General features: G+C 31.3%; 1 protein-coding gene and 2 pseudogenes across 2 annotated transcripts; all 3 read left to right on the plus strand.

Annotated features, from left to right (window-relative positions):
- The first annotated feature begins 6532 nt into the window (after nt 1–6532).
- LOC148204472 (uncharacterized) lies at nt 6533–8104 on the plus strand (annotated as a pseudogene). Its single transcript, XR_015784889.1, has 4 exons — nt 6533–7312; nt 7425–7545; nt 7656–7736; nt 7965–8104. The product of XR_015784889.1 is annotated as an uncharacterized LOC148204472 (transcript).
- LOC148204473 (uncharacterized) lies at nt 7910–10432 on the plus strand. The gene is made up of 7 exons (XM_088109099.1): nt 7910–8120; nt 8223–8260; nt 8853–8948; nt 9109–9153; nt 9232–9321; nt 9400–9444; nt 10128–10432. The coding sequence occupies exons 1-7, from the start codon at nt 7910–7912 to the stop codon at nt 10371–10373; spliced, it is 771 nt and encodes a 256-aa protein (XP_087965225.1). The 3' UTR covers nt 10374–10432.
- Nucleotides 10433–11584: 1152 nt separating this feature from the next.
- LOC124830241 (disease resistance protein At4g27190-like) lies at nt 11585–19432 on the plus strand (annotated as a pseudogene).
- Nucleotides 19433–19503: the final 71 nt, after the last annotated feature.

The following is a 19503-nucleotide window of genomic DNA, read 5'->3' on the forward strand; positions in this document are numbered from 1 at the left end:
TGTTGAAATCTTTACATAAATAATCAATAATACAAAGACAGAAATACAGGTGATCTGCTATCATATATATTTATATGAGTGTTTATTGTCTTGTTTATGGATCCAAGAATTTGATAGGGAATTGGATATTACGAGATGTCTTAAGTCTTATATCATGTATTGTTAATATGATATGTTTAGTGATGTATTTAAGTATTTGATTCTTTCCTCTTTGAATAATTTTTTAGTGTGATTCTCCAAATATTTAGATATTTATAAATTCGTATCATAGCTAGTTAGCAATTCTATGTAATGATCACGGAAGTCAAGAACTTGAAATCCTGATTGCCTAAAAGCCATATGATTGGTACTTCAAAAATACGTGCAATGCATAGGTTGAAATCTAAACGTGACTCTAAATCTCATGATAGATAGAAATGAGAAAGTAAAATTTATTAACCCATTGTTTTAAGATTTTGGGTAAAGAGTGATATCGATTTCTTATATGGTTGGGTTCAGATGTCATTGGTGTTTGTGTCTCTATGGTAAACTTCCTCCTCAATAAACCCAACACCATGTTTTATATAAAATTACACTACAATATATAGAAAACTACGTAACTTCTTCGTGTGTTGATGGCTTTAACAATCAAATATTAATATGTTTAACAAATATTAGAATACTTTTGTTTGATATTGCATTTGTGGTTCTGTAGACTCAAAACTAAGCAAATATTAATATCTTCTTCGTGTGTCAATTTGTGGTTCTGTAGACTCAAAACTAAGCATATACTGCATCAATCAAATTAATATATTAATTAAGTAGACATCTAACAATACATCTCTTACCTTCAAGAACCACTAAAAAAGAAGATATATATTTTCTTTCATCTTATAAGCTCTGAACTAACTTTTGAGTATATATAGTATAATTGTCTGATAAATTGAAACTTTTTTTTCCTTAAATCAAATTATCATGGCCAAGGTTTTACTTTCATCATGAACTCATTTTCTAAGGTAGATAAGATGATCCTTTTCTTATAACAATCAATTATAATCAATATTCATTCAGCTAAAGTTCTATAACATAAACTCTCCCGAATTAAAACAAATAACTTATTAATTAGTATGATAATTTCATGTTAAAGAAAAGATCTATTTTTTTTTCTTGAGAGTTTTCTATTAACAAACTAAGATAATATATAATCATTGAAAAATCTCCTTTAAATTAGGATTCAATGATCACATGCAAATGTTTAGTGTTTATATATGTAAATTATTGAATACTTAACATTCATCAAATAAATGCTATCACATTGGTCAAGATTGAATCATTATTATCCTATTTATTATAATCTTGATAAAGAACTTATTAAATTACAATCATAATAAAAATCGTTTCTCATTGTCGTAATCTCTATTATGATAATAAAATTCAAAATTATAATTAAGATCTTTATAAAAAGTTATTATATTAAATAATATAACCATGATTAAGAAATACAGTGAAAAATGAATTATCTTATCTGAATTAAGAATTTTAAGTTTAAAGAAAATTGGATTTTTATGTTGAAAAACGTAGAAGATTGAAATCAAATCCATACTTTTTGAAATTTTAAAATATGTAATAGTAACACGATTTGATCCAGAATCTGAAGAAGCTATTTTGACAAATGTTGAGCGTGCCAATGAAAATCTCAGTGGTCTACTGAAAATCTCATCTCTTTTATAAGTTTTATGATATAAGAAAACTTATATTTTATAAGTTTTAATAATATGATTTCAAGTAATGAAACATCTTGTCCTGATTTGTTGTATATTCCTAACTTGTGGAGAGGTGACACCACAAACGCAACAGAATTGGAAAAAGAATTAGTTATTAAAAAAGAAAGGAATAAGTTGCCTCTTTATGAATTCTATACCTTACTTCCAAACTCACCAACTTTACTTCTTTCTTTATCTCTTCTCAGTTTTTTTCATTCTCTAAAATTGTAACTCCACACCTTTCAATTAATACTGTGTTTGCTAACAACGTTGCTCCTAAATTCTTCTTCTTCTTCAAATTCTATCTGCACAAATCTTGAGGTACGTTTCTAATCCAAATCTTCAATTCAGTTAGATTTTAATCTTATCATCACTTCTATCTTATATTCATGTCAATATTATTATTGATGTCAAATTACTTTCCAAATCTTCGATTATCCCTTCTCAATTCTTTTCCATTCTTTAAAATTCTGTTTGGCAGCAAGATTTCTCCTAAATTCTCTTCTTCTTCTTGCCATTGTGTCTTCACAAATCTTCAGGTACGTTTCTCAATTCATATCATCAATTTAGTTAGAATTTGATAAATTAAACTCTTCCAAAGTTTTATTCAATTTCATGTGGAATGTTAAATTAAACCTTTTCGTCTATCATTAATTGAATTTTTTACATTCTTTTTTGTGGGAAAACCTCAAAATTTATAATTTTAAGTTTTATAAAACATAAAAATATACAACCTTAAATATACCTGAAACAAAAGTGTTTTCAAAATTCTACAATTTTTTTTCAGTTTTATTAGTTTCAATATAATTATTTGTTTTTATATGAAAACATGTTTATGTTCATAAAACATTCATTGAATATAACGGTGATTATTCAATTAACATGTAATAATCAATATTAATACATGTATAGTTATACATCAAGACAAATGTTATTGATTTAATCAATAAAAGAAATATAATTATTCACTGTTTCTAAAATGTTAATACTACAAGAAATTATTCTTTAAAATTAAGGAATGAGTTGCATCTTTATAAATTCTATACCTTACTTCCAAATTCAGCAACTTCATACTTCTCTATTAACTTATATGTCATCTTATATATCCCTTCTTAATTATTTTTTTCTTTCTTTAAAATTCTGTTTCGTAGCAAGGTTTCTCCTAAATTCTTTTTCTTCTTCTTCCGATTTTGTCTGCACAAATCTTGAGGTATACGTTTCTCAATTTGCTTTGAATAGCTTTCCTATAAACAAGTTTCCATACTACTTGATCTCAATGAATAATCCTCTCCGAATTATAACACATACAAATTACAAAATTCGATTCTAACTTGTAAAAAACTTTAACTCGTTATGGCTTCTTATTCATTTCTTCTGTAAGTGTTTATTAAAAATATTATCTAAACAATGCTTAAGTGGTTATCTTTTCTTATTTGTATTGTTTTGCAAATTTTGTCAAACCATGTTAAGATATATCAGAATGTGACAGTGAGAGACAATAATTCCTCAATCGTGTATCCGAAAAAATAGGCCATATTGGAAGAATACGACACTTTTATATAATTATTTAATAATAAATTATCATGATAAATTGGTTGGTTTTTATTATAATTAGTTAAATGTTGCACTAAAAGTAGTACCGGATATAAATTAGGGACTTTTTCCATTTGTACTAAAGGATGTTCCCTGATTCTGCATTAAGTTGCTGCTTGGGTACCTTATATGTAGCAAAACACTCATATCATCTAGTCATTTTAGAAGGTTTTAGCTAAAATTATGGTATTCACTTCAATCAAAATGGTAATAACGGAAATCCAAAAATTCTAGCATTTTAATCAACCAAAATGGTAACAATTCTATACAATTTTACTACCTAAGAAATAAAAAAAGAAAAAAATATATACACACGTATAACCATACCAGTAATCATTGAACCAAATAATAATGAAAATAATAGAATCCAATATAGCAAAAATCTTGTATTAATATGGACATAGGGTGTATTTTGTAGAAAATAAACGTGACACATACGTTAGGACATAACTTTTCAATTTTCATTGAATCTTGACCGCAATTAAATAGATGCAAACACGTTCTTGTGTCAAGTACAAAAAAAAAACAACTAATTAATCTATCTCTATTTTATATCAATCAATTAAAATAATATTGTACTACACCTAAATAATTGGAAAATCAAAATTACCTATCACTGTTTTATTTCAAAATCAAACTAAATATTACTAAACCCAAACTAATAAAATAAGACTCAAACAAAATTACTAATAAACCCCTTAGATTTAAGTTTATCATAACAAAATTTCCTCATAAACTTAAATCTTAAGGTGAAAATTTGTTGGAAATCCAAGTGTGAGTTTAAGCCTCACATTCAGTAGAACTGAGAAAGTGGAGCATCATATAAAGAAATGAGAGTGATATTAATTTCTTATGTGATTGGACTCAATTCTCATTAATGTTGTGTCTCCCTAATGAACTCCTCCCTTGATAAACCTAATAGTGGTATGAGACCCAGATTAGTCTTAGTGATCAGCTAAAATGAGTATAATATGGTTTCCTATCGAAAGTCTCGTGCTTGGGAGTGTACCAATGTAGAAGTGACTCAGTCTTAAGGGGAAGACTTGTTAGGAATGTGTGAGTCTAAGTCCCAAAGTGGAGCACCGTATAAAGGTGAAGACCCATTGCCTTAAGGTTTTGAGTTGAAAGTGGTGTTAATTTCTTATATGGTTGGACTTAGGTCGCATTAATGTTGTGTCTCCCTAATGAATTAATCTCCTCCTTTGATAAACCTAACATATTTATAATAGAAGAAATATAGACTAAGCCCAAAATACAAATAAATAATAATAACAAACTAACTAAAGATAAAAAAAATATATTTATTAAAGGTATTTAATAGTGTTGTCAAAACGGGCTACCTAGCCCAACTTGGCTCGACCCACCTCAAAAAGGTATATAAGTGTCATTTGAGTGACACATCTAAATTGTAACTCTTTAAGTAATTGTTTAAGCCAAATAAACTCACAAGTGACTATAGCTCTATATTATGCTTCTACATTAGATCTTTCCACAACACTTTGTTTATTGTTTTTCCAATAGATCAAGTTACCTCCAATGGAGACACAATATCTGGATGTAGACCTTCTATCAGAAGGAGCTCTCGCCTAATCAATATTTGAACAACAAACCACTCTTGTATGGTTATTGGAACCATATAACAACCCTTTTTCAAGAAATCTTTAATGTACTTTAATATAGGGATAACTACATTCCAATGATTTTCACACGAGGAATTAAGAAATTGGTTTACCATACTAACTGTAAAGGAAATGTCAGGACAAGTAACTGTAAAATAATTCAATTTTTCAACTAGTCTTCTATATTGTTTGGGGCCTAACATAGGCTCCTCCTGTTTTGATAGAAGTTTAGTATTAGGATCAATAGGTGTATCAACTTATTTTGAATTCATCAACCCAGTTTTCTCTAAGAAATCACCGTGTGTAGCATGAAATAAGAAATCTTATTCCCTCACCGAAATTCCCAAGCCCCAAACCTATTTGAAGGAAACCCCATAACCAAAGTCAGTGGAATAATCTCATTCACACCTAATTAAAATAATAGAATTTAAATAATATAAAATTTATGGCAACTAAAATAATTGATATAAACATTCTTATATTTTAGCAGTTTAATATAAATGCTAAAAATAAATTGCTAATAAGAAATAAATTCTTTGTAGTGCATTATAAGTGGTAAACTCGTTCTTATTATTGTACCGATGCCAAATTCGTCGAGTGACACATTGTCAAGGTCAATCACTTCTCAACTGAGATATTGTATGCTTTGGACATGTGTTCCATTAGGGTTTTATGTTAGAAACATAAGCCTCTAGTTGAGGTCTAAGGGGAATGACGGTTCATCCCCAATGGAAGGCTCAAGGGAATGATAGTAACCTAAGCAAAGTCGTCAAATGAGGCCCCAAGTTACTTAGACAGTAACATAAGTAAAACCCTCAAACAAGGTAACAAGTTATCTAGATGGTAACAAAAACCTAAAAACATGACATCCTAGTTACCTGGACAACAACATAAGTCCACAAACGTGGCACCCGAGTTACCTAGACAGTAACACAAGTTAAGCCCATTCAGGCGACACCCTAGTCTGCCTAAGTCAAAACCACACACAAAGCTTGCTCAAATAAATGACATCAGATCTTATCCAAGTCAACAATTCAAAGCACTCAAGACAACATCCATGGTCAAAGACGACCACTCACAACTCAGCCAAACATCTAATCTACCTATAAAATCAAAGAGGACCACCCACAACTCGGTCAAGAACTACCTAAGTTAACAACAAGTTCTTGCAGTCAAAGACATAAAGAAAATTAGGAAAAAGAATTAAAACATAAAGAAAAAACAAAAATAAATAAAATTTATTAGAATTATATGTTAATTTTTATTATTTATTTATTGAAAATATTATAAATTTATTTAGTTTTATTTATTTAATAAAATTTGAAATAAATCTAAAGTATTTTCCTGAGGTAAGAGTAAACTTTTAAATAAAACAATCCAATAATTCACTACAAAAATTATTAATTTTAGTAGAGGTTTTTTTCCGGCGGTTTTCAGAACCTCGGAAAATTTCCGACGATTTAAAAGAAACCGCCCGTAACATTTATAATTTTTAATTTTTAAAATAATGTTTTTGCGCCTTCATTCTTTCTGCTTTTTTTCCCCAAACCACTGTCTTCTTTTCCCTGATGTCTTCATTTTCTCCCAAATCACAATTTTCATTTCGCTGCACCTCTCCGCCACCGCTGCCTGAAGCTTAATTCCATTCTCCGCTGCTCCTCTTCCTTCTCCGAGAAGCACCACACAAACTCCCCCAACTCCGATGACGTCGTCGAGCTTCCTCTCTTCCCTCTCCCTCTAGTGCTCTTCCTCGGCGCCATCCCCCCATTGCAGATCTTCGAGTTCCCCTATTGCATCATGATGCACACACTCCGCTTCGGCATCATCTACACGGATGCCGTCTCCGGAACTACCGTCGTTGACTGCGTCGGCGAAGTCATAAAGCATGAGAGCCTCATGGATGACCACTTTTTCCTCATCTGTAAGGGCCAGGAAAGGTTCTGAGTGAACAGTGTGGTGCGCACGAAACCCTACCTGGTCTCGCAGGTGACGTGGCTCGAGGACCGACCATCTCCCTCCATCGACCTCGATCTGGACAGGCTGGCCACCGATGTGGAGACCTACATGAAGGAAGTTATCCGATTATCCAACCGGTTGGGAGGGAAACCAGAGAAGGAGGTTGGGGATTTGAGAAGAAACTTGTTTCCAACGACATTCTCGTTCTTCGTTGGCAGCACCTTCGAGGGCGTGCCAAGGTGCAAAATGAATCTGGAAGCACCACAAGCGCCACCACCAACACTGCCATGGCAACAGAATCCATGGTGTCAGCATGCCACTGTTGTTGTTTGGTGATGAGACTGATGAGGAAACTGAAGTGACGTGGGCGCACACTACGACCGAAAAGTGTGAGTCGACAAGGTTCGTTCCAATGCCGCTATGATCCGTTGAGTTATTCCTTGAACTTTGATTCCACTGGATGTGGCAACTTAATGGATGAAGATTACTACAAGTTCTACACTTTCTCTTCCAGGTTTGTGGCAAATCCAAGAACAACTTCTTCATGCCCTGTTCTTCAACTACAATCAGGGAACTCCCATTAACCACCACAATAAATCTCTTCACTTTTTTCGTGCGTAAACTCTGCTTGCCAAGTAAGAGAAAATTCCATTAATATATCTCCTTTCAAAATGATCTTGTACATTAGAGTTCTAATTACAACTATGATGGAACTAAAAGAGTTATATGTTTGTTGTTTTTGCAGTCGTATATTTTCAGAGATTATTGGGAAGACATTGGAACAATAAAATCCTTTTATGATGTTAACTTGGCTCTTACTGAAGAGGTAGGTTCAAGATGTTTACGGCTATGATTATTCCCATTCTGTTTAGTATAACTAATAAGCAGGAGTACCTCCATTATGGTTCATCATGCAGAGGCCTTACGGAATCAGAATTAGTATTTTACTTGATTTAAGATGATGATGTTTAATGCAAATCATTAAGAAATTATTTGTTAATGTTTCTCATTTTGTTTGTTGTAAATCATTTACGTTCATATGAATTTCCAACAGTTCATCGTGATGTGATCAAGCGCCTTGTGAAAGACAAGTCAGAGAAAGTAGCAGCTGGTGTTGATGATGATTTTATTTCAGAACTCAAGCCTCTATCAAAAGAAGCTGTTGAAATACAAATGAAAGACCTTCAGTTCTTTCAACAAAATAGTGAGACTTAACAATGTGGTGAAGCCTGTAATTTCCACTTTACAATATGATAGTTGAAAGCTTTTGCTTTTCTTGTTTAAATGATTAAACAACTTCTAATGGTTTCAGAGTTTACTGTGATGATGGCATTTAGGGGTCTTAAAATAGTATGTTGTGATAATTTATTAATCTCTAGTTATTGCATCGTGTAGATTGGGATAATTGCAACAAATGATGGAGTTTTACTAAGAAACCATATTCCACGCATTCTTAAGAACCATTTCACGGGAAAGCCATATTAAGTAGATCTTCTTGATTTGTTTAATGAGGTAGTACAAATGTCAAAGTTTAAATTATATGGGACTATTCTAATCAATATACTAAAATGTGACCATCTTGCTTTTTTCCTTTAGGTTGAGTTCCAGACTGCTTCAGGACAGATGATAGATCTAATTACCACAGTGCAAGGAAGAAAAGACCTGTCCAAATACACATTAACTCTGTGAGTACGGGAAAACAAGGAGAACAATTGGAGAGAAATTATCATTGCTTAACCACTTTTTTGACAAACATGAAATCCTGTATCATATGTAAATGTGACTAAAACAACTATAAGAAAAAAAAGTATAAATTCTTCTGCCAGAGAGTAAATCACGTCCTTTCTATAGAGTGCAATCAAGTGTATTCCGTAAAACCTGACTGGAAGCTGACACCAGAAGAGAGATAACTGCTGCCTTTTCCTAGTTCCTTCTTACACAGGTTACATGTGCATTGCTCATGGCGGGTGAGAATCTGGAAAACCATGTTGATGTGAAGAACATTCTTGTTGAGATGGGAACCTACTTTCAAGTACCGGTAATACTTTGCTAGTATAGTTTTGATCGCTTCTCTTAAGACCATTTAGACTCTAGAATGATGTTTGTCTAGTGTATACTTTCACTATCAGCTTAAAATATTTCATAAAAAATCGTATTTTGACGTATCTTTTCCCTTCCCCTTCCCCCTCTAATTTTAGGATGATTATTTGGATTGCTTTGGGGATCCTGATACTATTGGAAAGGTGAGAATCCTGGATAATTAATGGATACTGGAAACATCAAGTTCTCTTTAATCTCATTCTAGTTATCTATGGGACCAGATAGGTACAGATATTGAAGATTTTAAATGCTCTTGGTTAGTTGCGAAAGCTTTGAAGCTTAGCAATGAGCAAAAAAAGAAAGTTCTATACGTAAGTGATCATCTTAATATATCCCGCATTTATCCTATGATAACACTGCACTAAATCACTAATTTTTGCGGTTTGCAGGACAACTATGGGAGTGCAGATCTAGAAAATGTTGCTATTGTAAAGGTCCTGTATAACGAGCTTAATCTTAAGGATTGAACTTCATCTACATCTACCTCATTAATAATTTGAGGAGTATGAGAGCAAGAGCTATGAGAAGCTTTTACTTCCTACTGTATTGTTTTACAAATGCTTTACTTATTAATTATATCACCCAGTCTCATAGTCTGCAAAATTATAATCTGTTTGATTTTGAAAATTCCTCATTCTTGGATAGTAAATAAAACCTTGAATCTTCTTTACTATGGCAACCTGTTTTAATGTATGATAGAACAACAGAGAATGATAATCACTGTTTTGTTGTAATTAAGAACAATATGATAGCTACAATCTTTCTTTGATCTCCGCTTAGTTTTATGAGCCATAAACAATATTATTTCTCACAATTCTAAATCATCAAACTACAATATGCCATAACAGACTTCTTTTAGTTTTTGTTTGATTAAATTGTTCGTTGAGTCTTTAAAAGTGTGATTCACATTTAATTATGCACGTATTAAATGTTGACACTTCACTTCCTATTATTATTAATTAATGTATCTTAATTTGAATTAATATTGAAAGTGTTATGACATGTTTTCTAAGTTGGTTACGTAGTTTCTAATATATCATATTTTAATATTTTTCAATTATGAATAATTTAATAATTTTTTTAATATATTATCAATAATTATTGTTTTATATTATAGGTATTTGAAAAAGAAGTGTTTCAAATAAAGTATCAAATGATGAAGACGATAAAGAAGTATCAAATGATGAAGACGATAAAGAAGTATCAAATGATGAAGACGATAAAGAAGTATCAAATGATGAAGACGATGAAGAAGTATCAAATGATGAAGACGATGAAGAAGTATCAAATGATGAAGACGATGAAGAAATATCAAATGATGAAGACGATGAAGAAGTACAAAACTGATTATTATTATTCATAACATGTTTATTTTAATTTTTAGGAAATATTAATTGTATTTCTAATGTTTATAATTTATATAATAATATTTTGGTATATATTTAATGTTTACATTTTCTTTTGGTTTCATATTATTTAATTTTAGTTTATTTATGATAATCAAATAATTTGAATAATAAAAAAAAATTATTTATATTTCCGGCGGTTTTGGAAATCCAACTATGTAAACTTAGTAATTACCGGCGGTTTTGGGAAACCCTCACAATTACCGGCGGTTTTGCTTAACATCGGTTAGTTCCGGCGGTTTTCACAAAACCCCCGCTAATACCGGCGGTTTTCGAAAAACCTCCGCTAATACCGGCGGTTTTTGAAAAACCCCCGCTAATACCGGCGGTTTTCGGAAAACCCCCGCTAATACCAGCGGTTTTCGAAAACCCCCGTTAATTCCGGTGGTTTTTCAAAAAACCGCCGGTAATTATTTAGCGACGCTGCTTTTCCCATGGGTTTTGCTAACCGCGGGTAACGTACTTTCCGGGGGTTAAAACCGCCGGAAACGAAAAAAATAACCCCCGGTAAAATTGTAAATTTTTGTAGTGATTAGATTTGTTCTTGAAATTATATTAACTTCTGATAAATGATTTCTGTTAAATGTGATTTTTTTTAATAGATAGCATGTAAAAGTTATATTCTGCACGTAATAGATGATAGAAATAATATTTTATATGATTTGTATAAATTCTAAAAATATATAATTTATCTTAAAGACAAAAACAAAAAATAATATTTAAAACCCAAAATATAATATCTACAATAAAGACCGTGGAAAATTTGAACAGAAAAATAATGAGTATTGTAAAACTGACTGATACTCATAGTCTTGAAAGAATTTGGTTATTAGTTAATTGGTATAAATTCACTTTTTTTAACTGAATTCTTATACAATACAGTTTATATATTGTATTAAATAGTTCAGTTCTATTAGTTTATTAAAAATATAGGTAACTATAATTTAGTATAGTTTAGTTACTAATGCCCAGTTCTAATTTTAATTTATTTATTTTTTAATTGTATAATCTCTTTGCTAGAATACATGACATGATACTATTTTGTAGTTAACTAATTTTAATTAATTTATTTTTTAATTGTATAATCTCTTGCTAGAATACATGATACTATTTTGTAGTTAACTAAAGAGTTGTGAACTCATTCATGTTTAGGAACGTGTCTATTCAAATGGCTTCATCGATCACAGCAACGATTCTAAGATATGTAATTTTATGTCATGCCCAATACTTGTGTTGTTTCAACAACTTTGCTTTGAATCTTTCAAATGTCAAAGAAGAATTGGAATTGACTCGAGACAGAGTGAAGGAGCAAATTAGAGAAGCCATCAATAAAGTTGAAAAAGTTGAGTCAACTGATGTGAAGTGGCTGAAAGATGTTAAAAAAGTCTTAGAAGAAGTGCAAGTGCTAGAAAAAAGAATAATGAGTGTGAACAAAAGCTATTTCAGAAGGCAATGTCAATATTCTCTTGCAAAAGAAATAGAAAAAAAAAACAATTGAAATGATTGATTTTAATAGCGAGTATACACAGTTTTCGAGGATTACTAAACTTCTAGGCATGGAGTACTTTTCTTCCAATGATTTCTCTATGTTAAACCCTATAAAAGCATCTTACAAGAAGCTTCTAGAAGCATTAATGAATAAAAGTGCTTCCATAATTGGATTAGTTAGATTAGGAGGCTCAGGGAAAACTACTTTGGCAAAAGAAGTGTGCAAAAAAGCTGAAGACATGAAACTCTTTGAGAAAGTTGTCTTCGCAAGAGTGTCTCGACTTCCAAATATAAGAAGTATCCAAGATCAGATTGCTGATCAATTGACTTTTGAGTTAAAGGAAGGATCGGAAATAGGTAGAGCACAAAGACTATCAGAAAGATTAAGGAAAGGTACAACTCTTGTAATCTTGGATGATGTATGGGAAAGACTGAACTTTGAAGCTTTAGGTATTCCACTTGATGAAAGTAGTAAGGCTTGTTGCGTATTGATAACTACTCGAAGTAAAGAAGTATGCCCTTCTATGAAATGCCAAAGTATAATTGAACTTAATCTTTTGACTCACGAGGAAGCTTGGACTTTGTTCAAACATTATGCAAACATAAATGATGACTCCTCAGCAGCTTTGAAAGGTGTGGCAAGAAAAATTGTAATAAAAATTGATAATGAATGTAAGGGATTTCCCATTGCAATTGTGACTCTGGGAAGCACGCTAAAGGATAAAACTATTGCAAATTTTGAATCAGCATTATCAAGACTAGAAAGTTCTAAGCCACTAGATATTCCAAAAGACTTAACAAGTCCTTATGTTTGTCTTGAATTAAGTTACAATAATTTGACAAACCAATTAGCTCAATCCTTATTATTGTTGTGTTCTATGTTTCCAGAGGATTGTGAAATAATTTTGGAAGATTTGTTTCGATTTGGAAGGGCATTTGACACAATTGGAACGTTTGAAACGATGGGGAACGCAAGGAGAGAGATGGATGCAGCTATTGACGTGCTCAAGAACTGTTTTTTGTTAATGCATGCAAAAGAAAAACTCAAGGTAAAAATGGACAATTTGGTTCGTGATGTAGCGTTGTGGATTGCGTTTAAAACTGGTAAAGCAATTTTCACACGTACTAAAGTGGACCCAAGAGCTTTGGCAGATGATGAAACCCTGAAAGATATGAAAGCAATAGCCATATGGGGTTTGAAAAGTTATGATGTTCTCAACTATAAAATAAATTGTCCAATACTTGAAATTCTTGTGCTTTCTTTCAATGTGAGTGGTGACGTAAAAGTATTAGATGGGTGTCTTCAAAGCTTGGAAAAACTTAAAACCTTATCAATCTTAAATTTAGATGAGTGGGATAGAGGTATTTTTCCTTTGCCAGAATCAGTGAAGTCATTGAAAATTATTCAAACACTGTGCTTGAGGGGTTATGATTTAGGTGACATATCTGTTGTGGAACAACTGCAAGCACTTGAGATTCTTGACTTACGTGGTTGTTCTTTTGATGATTTGCCTGTTGGGATTGTGGGATTAAAAAAGTTGAAACTTTTGGATTTGTACAAATGTGTGATTAAAAAAAATACAATTGTTGAAGCTTACAAAGTGTTAGGGAAATGCTTGCAGATAGAGGAATTGTATCTGTATTTGAGCAATTATGTAATGGACTTTCAACATGAAGTCTCTTACTCAAAATTACAGAGGCATGCTATAATAAACACTGACTATTATTATCATGGTTATGACTTTGAGGATAATACAATTATGAAAAAATATGCACAGTCTAGAAGTTTATTAATAGAGAGGTTTGATATTAGGTTTAAACCCTCCGTTGGTCCTCAAGTTTGTATGAAAATCTCAGTTGGGTCCTCAAGTTTTTTTCTGTCTCAATTGGGTCATATTTTTTGTAAAAATGAACACATTTTACCCTAACCGTTAAATTGTAACAAACGGCGTTAGTTGGTGCTGACGTGTTGCATAGTTACGTGGAATTTTTATTACGTGGAATTTTTATTTAATTTGAGAAATTATGATATGGCAACGTTTATGACGTGGTGATGTTTTGACTAAAACCAGATCTTCTCCTCCCTCCCCCTCTGCTTCCTCCCCCATTGGCAACACCGGACTCAACTTTATTCTTTATGGGCGGTTCTCTCTGATGCTGATGCAGTCCAACACTCACTCACGCCATTGCCTACTGTCACACTCCATATGTCTTTCCATCTTCAAGTGCATTCTTCGATGGAAAACGACGAGCATTCTTCGGTGAGGCTTCAAGTGCCTTTGGAGGTGCCAGCGAGGTCCACTTTGATCAAGAGTTTGAAGAAAACGACGTCGGATCATAGAAGTGTGAACCACAAGCAGTTTGAAGCAACTGTTCAAGATTTTAAACCAAAAATGGCTGAAAGTGAAAGGCCGCGTCGTGACTCGGGGGAGCTCGCCGATTCTACTGAGCCCATTTTAACAAGATCACGTGCGCCTCGCGTTCCCAAACCGCCACCGAGACCATCGTTGTCTTCTTCATCATTCCCCTCTCACTTTTCTTTCTTTTTATTTTCCTCACCACGTACGCCAAACCTGTGTCGTTTCTCTCTTTCTCTCTCACAGCCTTTCATTGACATTAATGCAGAGCTGTATATTGCAGTAGCAGCATCTGCAAAACCTGACAGTGAAAAAGAATAACACCTTTTTTTACACCTTTATCAATAATATATATTTCATCTAAACAAATGCAAAAGATATACAATAAATTATATAAAACATATAAGTAACTTTCTTTTATTATATTCACTGAAAAAATAATATTTAGAAAAAAGAATGATATATAATATATCAAAGTAAGAATTTAAAATAATAAATATACATGGATTATAATATTATAAACAAATATAATAATAAAAATATAAATTAATAGATCAATAAGTAATCAAAGATAATTAAAATAAAATAAATAAACATAATCGATAGATAAAAAAGATAAATTAAATGAAATAAATAAATACTACTAATGCAGAGATAAAACAAATAAACAAAAGTATTTCATAACTAAATATAAATTAAAAGAAATAATTAAATACGGTCAGTACATAATTAAAAATAAAATAAATAAGATCCGTAAAATTAAAACTAAAATTAAATAAAATAAGTAAACATGTTCAGTTGTAAACGGATATATATTACAAAATAAATAAGAAAAAACTATGTGTAACTGAAGATAAATTAAATAAAAAATAATAATTAAAAATAAGTTAAATAAAATAATATGTAATTCAAAATAAATAAATAAATGAATAATACAAAACACATGAATTTATTAAGATTAATATAAAAAGAACTTAACATCTTACTCCCTTATTGACAGGACAGCCAATAATACTTTAGCTTATTATTAATATAAATTAATTGATTGACAGGACATCAATCAATTTAAGAAAAAAAGAAAAATAAAATAAAAAACAGATTCTCTAGGTTAAAATTTGATTGAAGCTACAAAACATGTACAGTACTCAATAAAGAAGAAACCAGACTGAAAAATTTATGACTGGAGGCAATGATCTTGTTTCCAATGGTGTGGACACCGAGGGATAGAACTCAAGGAGCAAGGTGCACTGCCCTCAGCATCGTGATTTTTTTTAGGGTAAGGAACGCCCACAACAGAGAAAGCAAAAGGAAGGAGATGAATCTTTGCGCAGGATAGAAGACCAAAACGAAGGAGAAGAAGAGAACGATCGCCATGTCATAATCTCTCAAATTAAATAAAAATTCCACGTAATAAAATATTTTGACATCAGCACATTAATTATGCAACACGTCAGCACCAACTAACGCCGTTTGTTACAATTTAACGGTTAGGGTAAAATTTGTTCATTTTTACAAAAAATATGACCCAATTGAGACAGAAAAAAACTTGAGGACCCAACTGAGATTTTCATACAAACTTGAGGACCAAGGGAGGGTTTAAACCTTGATATTACTACTCAAAATCTTATATCATTACCAATCAAGGATCTCTTTATAAGAGCAGAGTACCTTTGTTTGAGAAACCTGAGAGGAGATTATAAAAATATAATCCCATCAATGGATCAACAAGGCATGAATCAGTTGATTGCCCTAGTACTTGAACATTGTTCAAAGATAGAATGTCTTATTGATAACACTATAAATACTAGCACCAGTGTTGATTTTCGTCAAACTGAAGATGTATTCTCTACCCTTGTTTACTTAAGTTTGAGAGGTTTACATAACCTTCAAGAAATGTTTTGTGATCCCTGTTATCGATGTTCTCTCCAAAATTTAGAAGAGCTCTTGATAGAAGATTGTAGTAAATTCAACAACATATCCTTTCCCAAGAGCTCAAACCTATGCAATCTCAAGATCCTTTCAATATCTAAATGTCCAGTGTTAACTTATCTCTTCATGCCATCCATTGTACAAACTCTATCGTTGTTAGAGATTCTAAAAATATCTTCCTGTAGTGCATTGAGGCACATAATAGAAGAAGTGGAAGAAGAAAATTATGTACTTGCAAGCACTAAGAGACTCCAAAAATTAAGGATTCTTGAGATTGAAGATTGCAACAATTTGGAATATATTTTCACTATGATTTTGGTCCGAGGGCTAGTAAGTTTGGAAAGTGTGAGAATTGCTAGCAACATGAAATTGAAGTATGTATTTGGCAGTGAAAAAGAACATAATCTTGCAATGTATCAAAGTTTCCGTCAACAAACTCTAAATTTGCTCAATTTGGGCACTCTAAATTTGATGTTTTTACTAAATGTGATTCGCATTTGGCCTGAACATTGTCATTTACGTCTTCCAAGTCTTGAAGAGTCACTCATCATTTTTTGTCCTAAATTGTCTAACTCTTCCATACATATGGCGGAGACTGCTTCAAATCTTGAGCAACACACAATTTCAATGGTAATGTATTATTTCCAAATGAAAATTCTTTTAATTCATTAAATTTATAAAAAATAGTGAATTTTAAACATGTATTATCCTTTCTATAAAGTTTGTAATCACTATAGTTTCTGGAGTGATGTTTACATATACATTAAGAATAACATTCATATTGCATTAGTGTTTATATTTATTGTGTATCATTATTATAATTTATATTCTTTTTAAGTTTGAGTTGAAAATTGTATTTATAAGTTAACCATAATTATTTGAAATGGATAATCTTTTATCTGGTTGAACAAACAATGTTTATCTATTTCATTAATTATATTGTTATAACTTGTATTCATAGTTGTTGATAATCGATTTTTTTTTATTACTATAGTCACTTTATTTTTTTTTTTATGTTTTTCATATGATTAATTTTGCTTTTCTTTGTTTTTTCAATATGTTTTTAGGATTGCAGTGAATTGAACGACGTATATTTTTTTATGAACTCAAAGCTATGCAATCTGACAGTCCTTACAATATCAGAATGCCCTGTGGTAACTTCTTTCTTCGTGTCAACCATTGTTCAAGCTCTAGAATTCTTAGAGGTTCTAAGATTATCTCATTGCAGTACATTGACACACATAATAGAAAGAGGGAATGACGGTATTTTAAGGACTCGAAATCATTCTTCTTTAACCCTCTCAAAATTAAGGATTCTCGAAATTGAAGAATGCGACAATTTGAAATATGTATTCTCTCTATCTTTAGCCCAAGGGCTAAAAAGTTTGAAAAGTGTGAAAATAGTTGGCAACTCGAAGTTGAAATATGTATTTGGCAGTGAAAAGGAACATATTCTTATGTATCCGAGTTTCCAGCAAAATATTGTCACTTTCCACAAATTACAAAATTTGTTGGATTTCAACTTGAGCAAATTAACAAATCTGATAAACATTTGGCCTGAATATTGTCATCCACATCTCTCAAATCTTGAAAAGTTACATTGCACTTATTGTCCAGAACTGTCTGATTTATCTAAGGTGATGACGGTTTCAGATCTCGGCCAACTTACAACTTCAATGGTAATTAAATGACTTATATATATATATATATATATATATATATATATATATATATATATATATATTTATATATATATATATATATATATTTATATATATATATATTTATATATATATATATATATATTTATGATTTGCTAACTCATGTATGTTTATTGTTCAGTTGGTACATTTTAGTTATGTGTACCGGATTTTAATAGACAAAAATAGTCTTATATATCATGGATTCTAAAAGTTTTAAGGTTAAGGGTATTTTAATAATTTTTATTATCAAAACTAAAAAAAACCCAAACTCTTACTCACTTCTCTCATTCCTCTCAACTCTTCTTCTTTCGTTTCAAACATTTTTACAGTTGAAAACTAAATTAAATCATAAATCAAAATTTTAAAGAATGATTAATATATATTTTAACAAAGAAACAAACATATATTTAACTAGGTCCTTTATTAAATTCAGTTGAGTTTGATTTATAAAACTGTATTATATTAACAATGAATTATGTTATGTATGCAGAAGACTGAAATACTATGCCTGATTACCAACATATTTCAACCTCAACTCAAAGCTTTCCTCAAATGTAGAGAGCTTTGGTTGAGAGCTGTTAGAATGAAAGGTATCTTCCAATTCCAAATGGGAGAACAAAGGGGAACTACAGAACTCATTCTCCTAAACTTGGATATAAATTATCTAAGATTGGAGAATCTACCTGAGCTGAACTTCATATGGAAGGGTCCCATAGGTTTTCTAAACCTCCAAAAGCTTTATGATATTCGTGTGGATGGATGTCCAAAATTGAAAACCATATTCTCCACCACAGTTGTTACAAGCTTACCACGACTAACATATCTAAGTATAATTAATTGTGATGAATTGGAACAAATATTTGATTCAGGTAATGCACATCAACTCAAGAGTCTATATTCTTCCCAACAAGTCTGCTTTCCAAGGATCTCAACTATTAAAGTTAAAAAGTGCAATAAGTTGAAATGTCTATTTTATAATCTCTCGGCTAGTCATTTTACTAGTCTGAGATATTTGATAATAATAGAGTGCTCTAAGTTACATAAAGCTTTTGGTTTTGAACATGAACTTGATGATCGTGGTTTAAGAAATGGATAAGGATGGAAAACAAGTACTATTACAGAACTTGAAAAGTACACAACTCATAAATTTGCCAAACTTCGAAGAGATTCACCACGGATTTAAGTTGAAAGAAGATGTTGAACAAACAATAAAGGAATGTCCTATGTATTCTCCAAGTTTATATCTACAACCAGGTAAAATTCATGTCTTTTTTTCCAGACACAATTACAATGTCTTTGGATTATTATGATGTTGCTAAGTGAAATATTATTTTGTTAAGAAGGTTTTGGTTAAACTGTGATCGATGATGAAATCCTGTCACGAGGCACTCACGTACTTAATAAATATAATCCTGTTTTATTTGCTCTTTCATTTTTTACCGTAACTATTGCAATTTTCATCTATCCTTATGGATGACATTATTTGCTTACACATTTTAAATAGTTATATTTTGTTTATCAGATATGCAGATAAAATGATACAATTAAGCTACACGTATGTCTGGCAAGTATATGGTCTTGATTTTAAAAAGAAAGGAGTGGTATGGAAA

Source organism: Vigna umbellata, chromosome 1, assembly GCF_029865625.1.
Source record: "Vigna umbellata cultivar VRB3 chromosome 1, Vumbellata_1.0, whole genome shotgun sequence".
NCBI lineage: Eukaryota > Viridiplantae > Streptophyta > Magnoliopsida > Fabales > Fabaceae > Vigna > Vigna umbellata.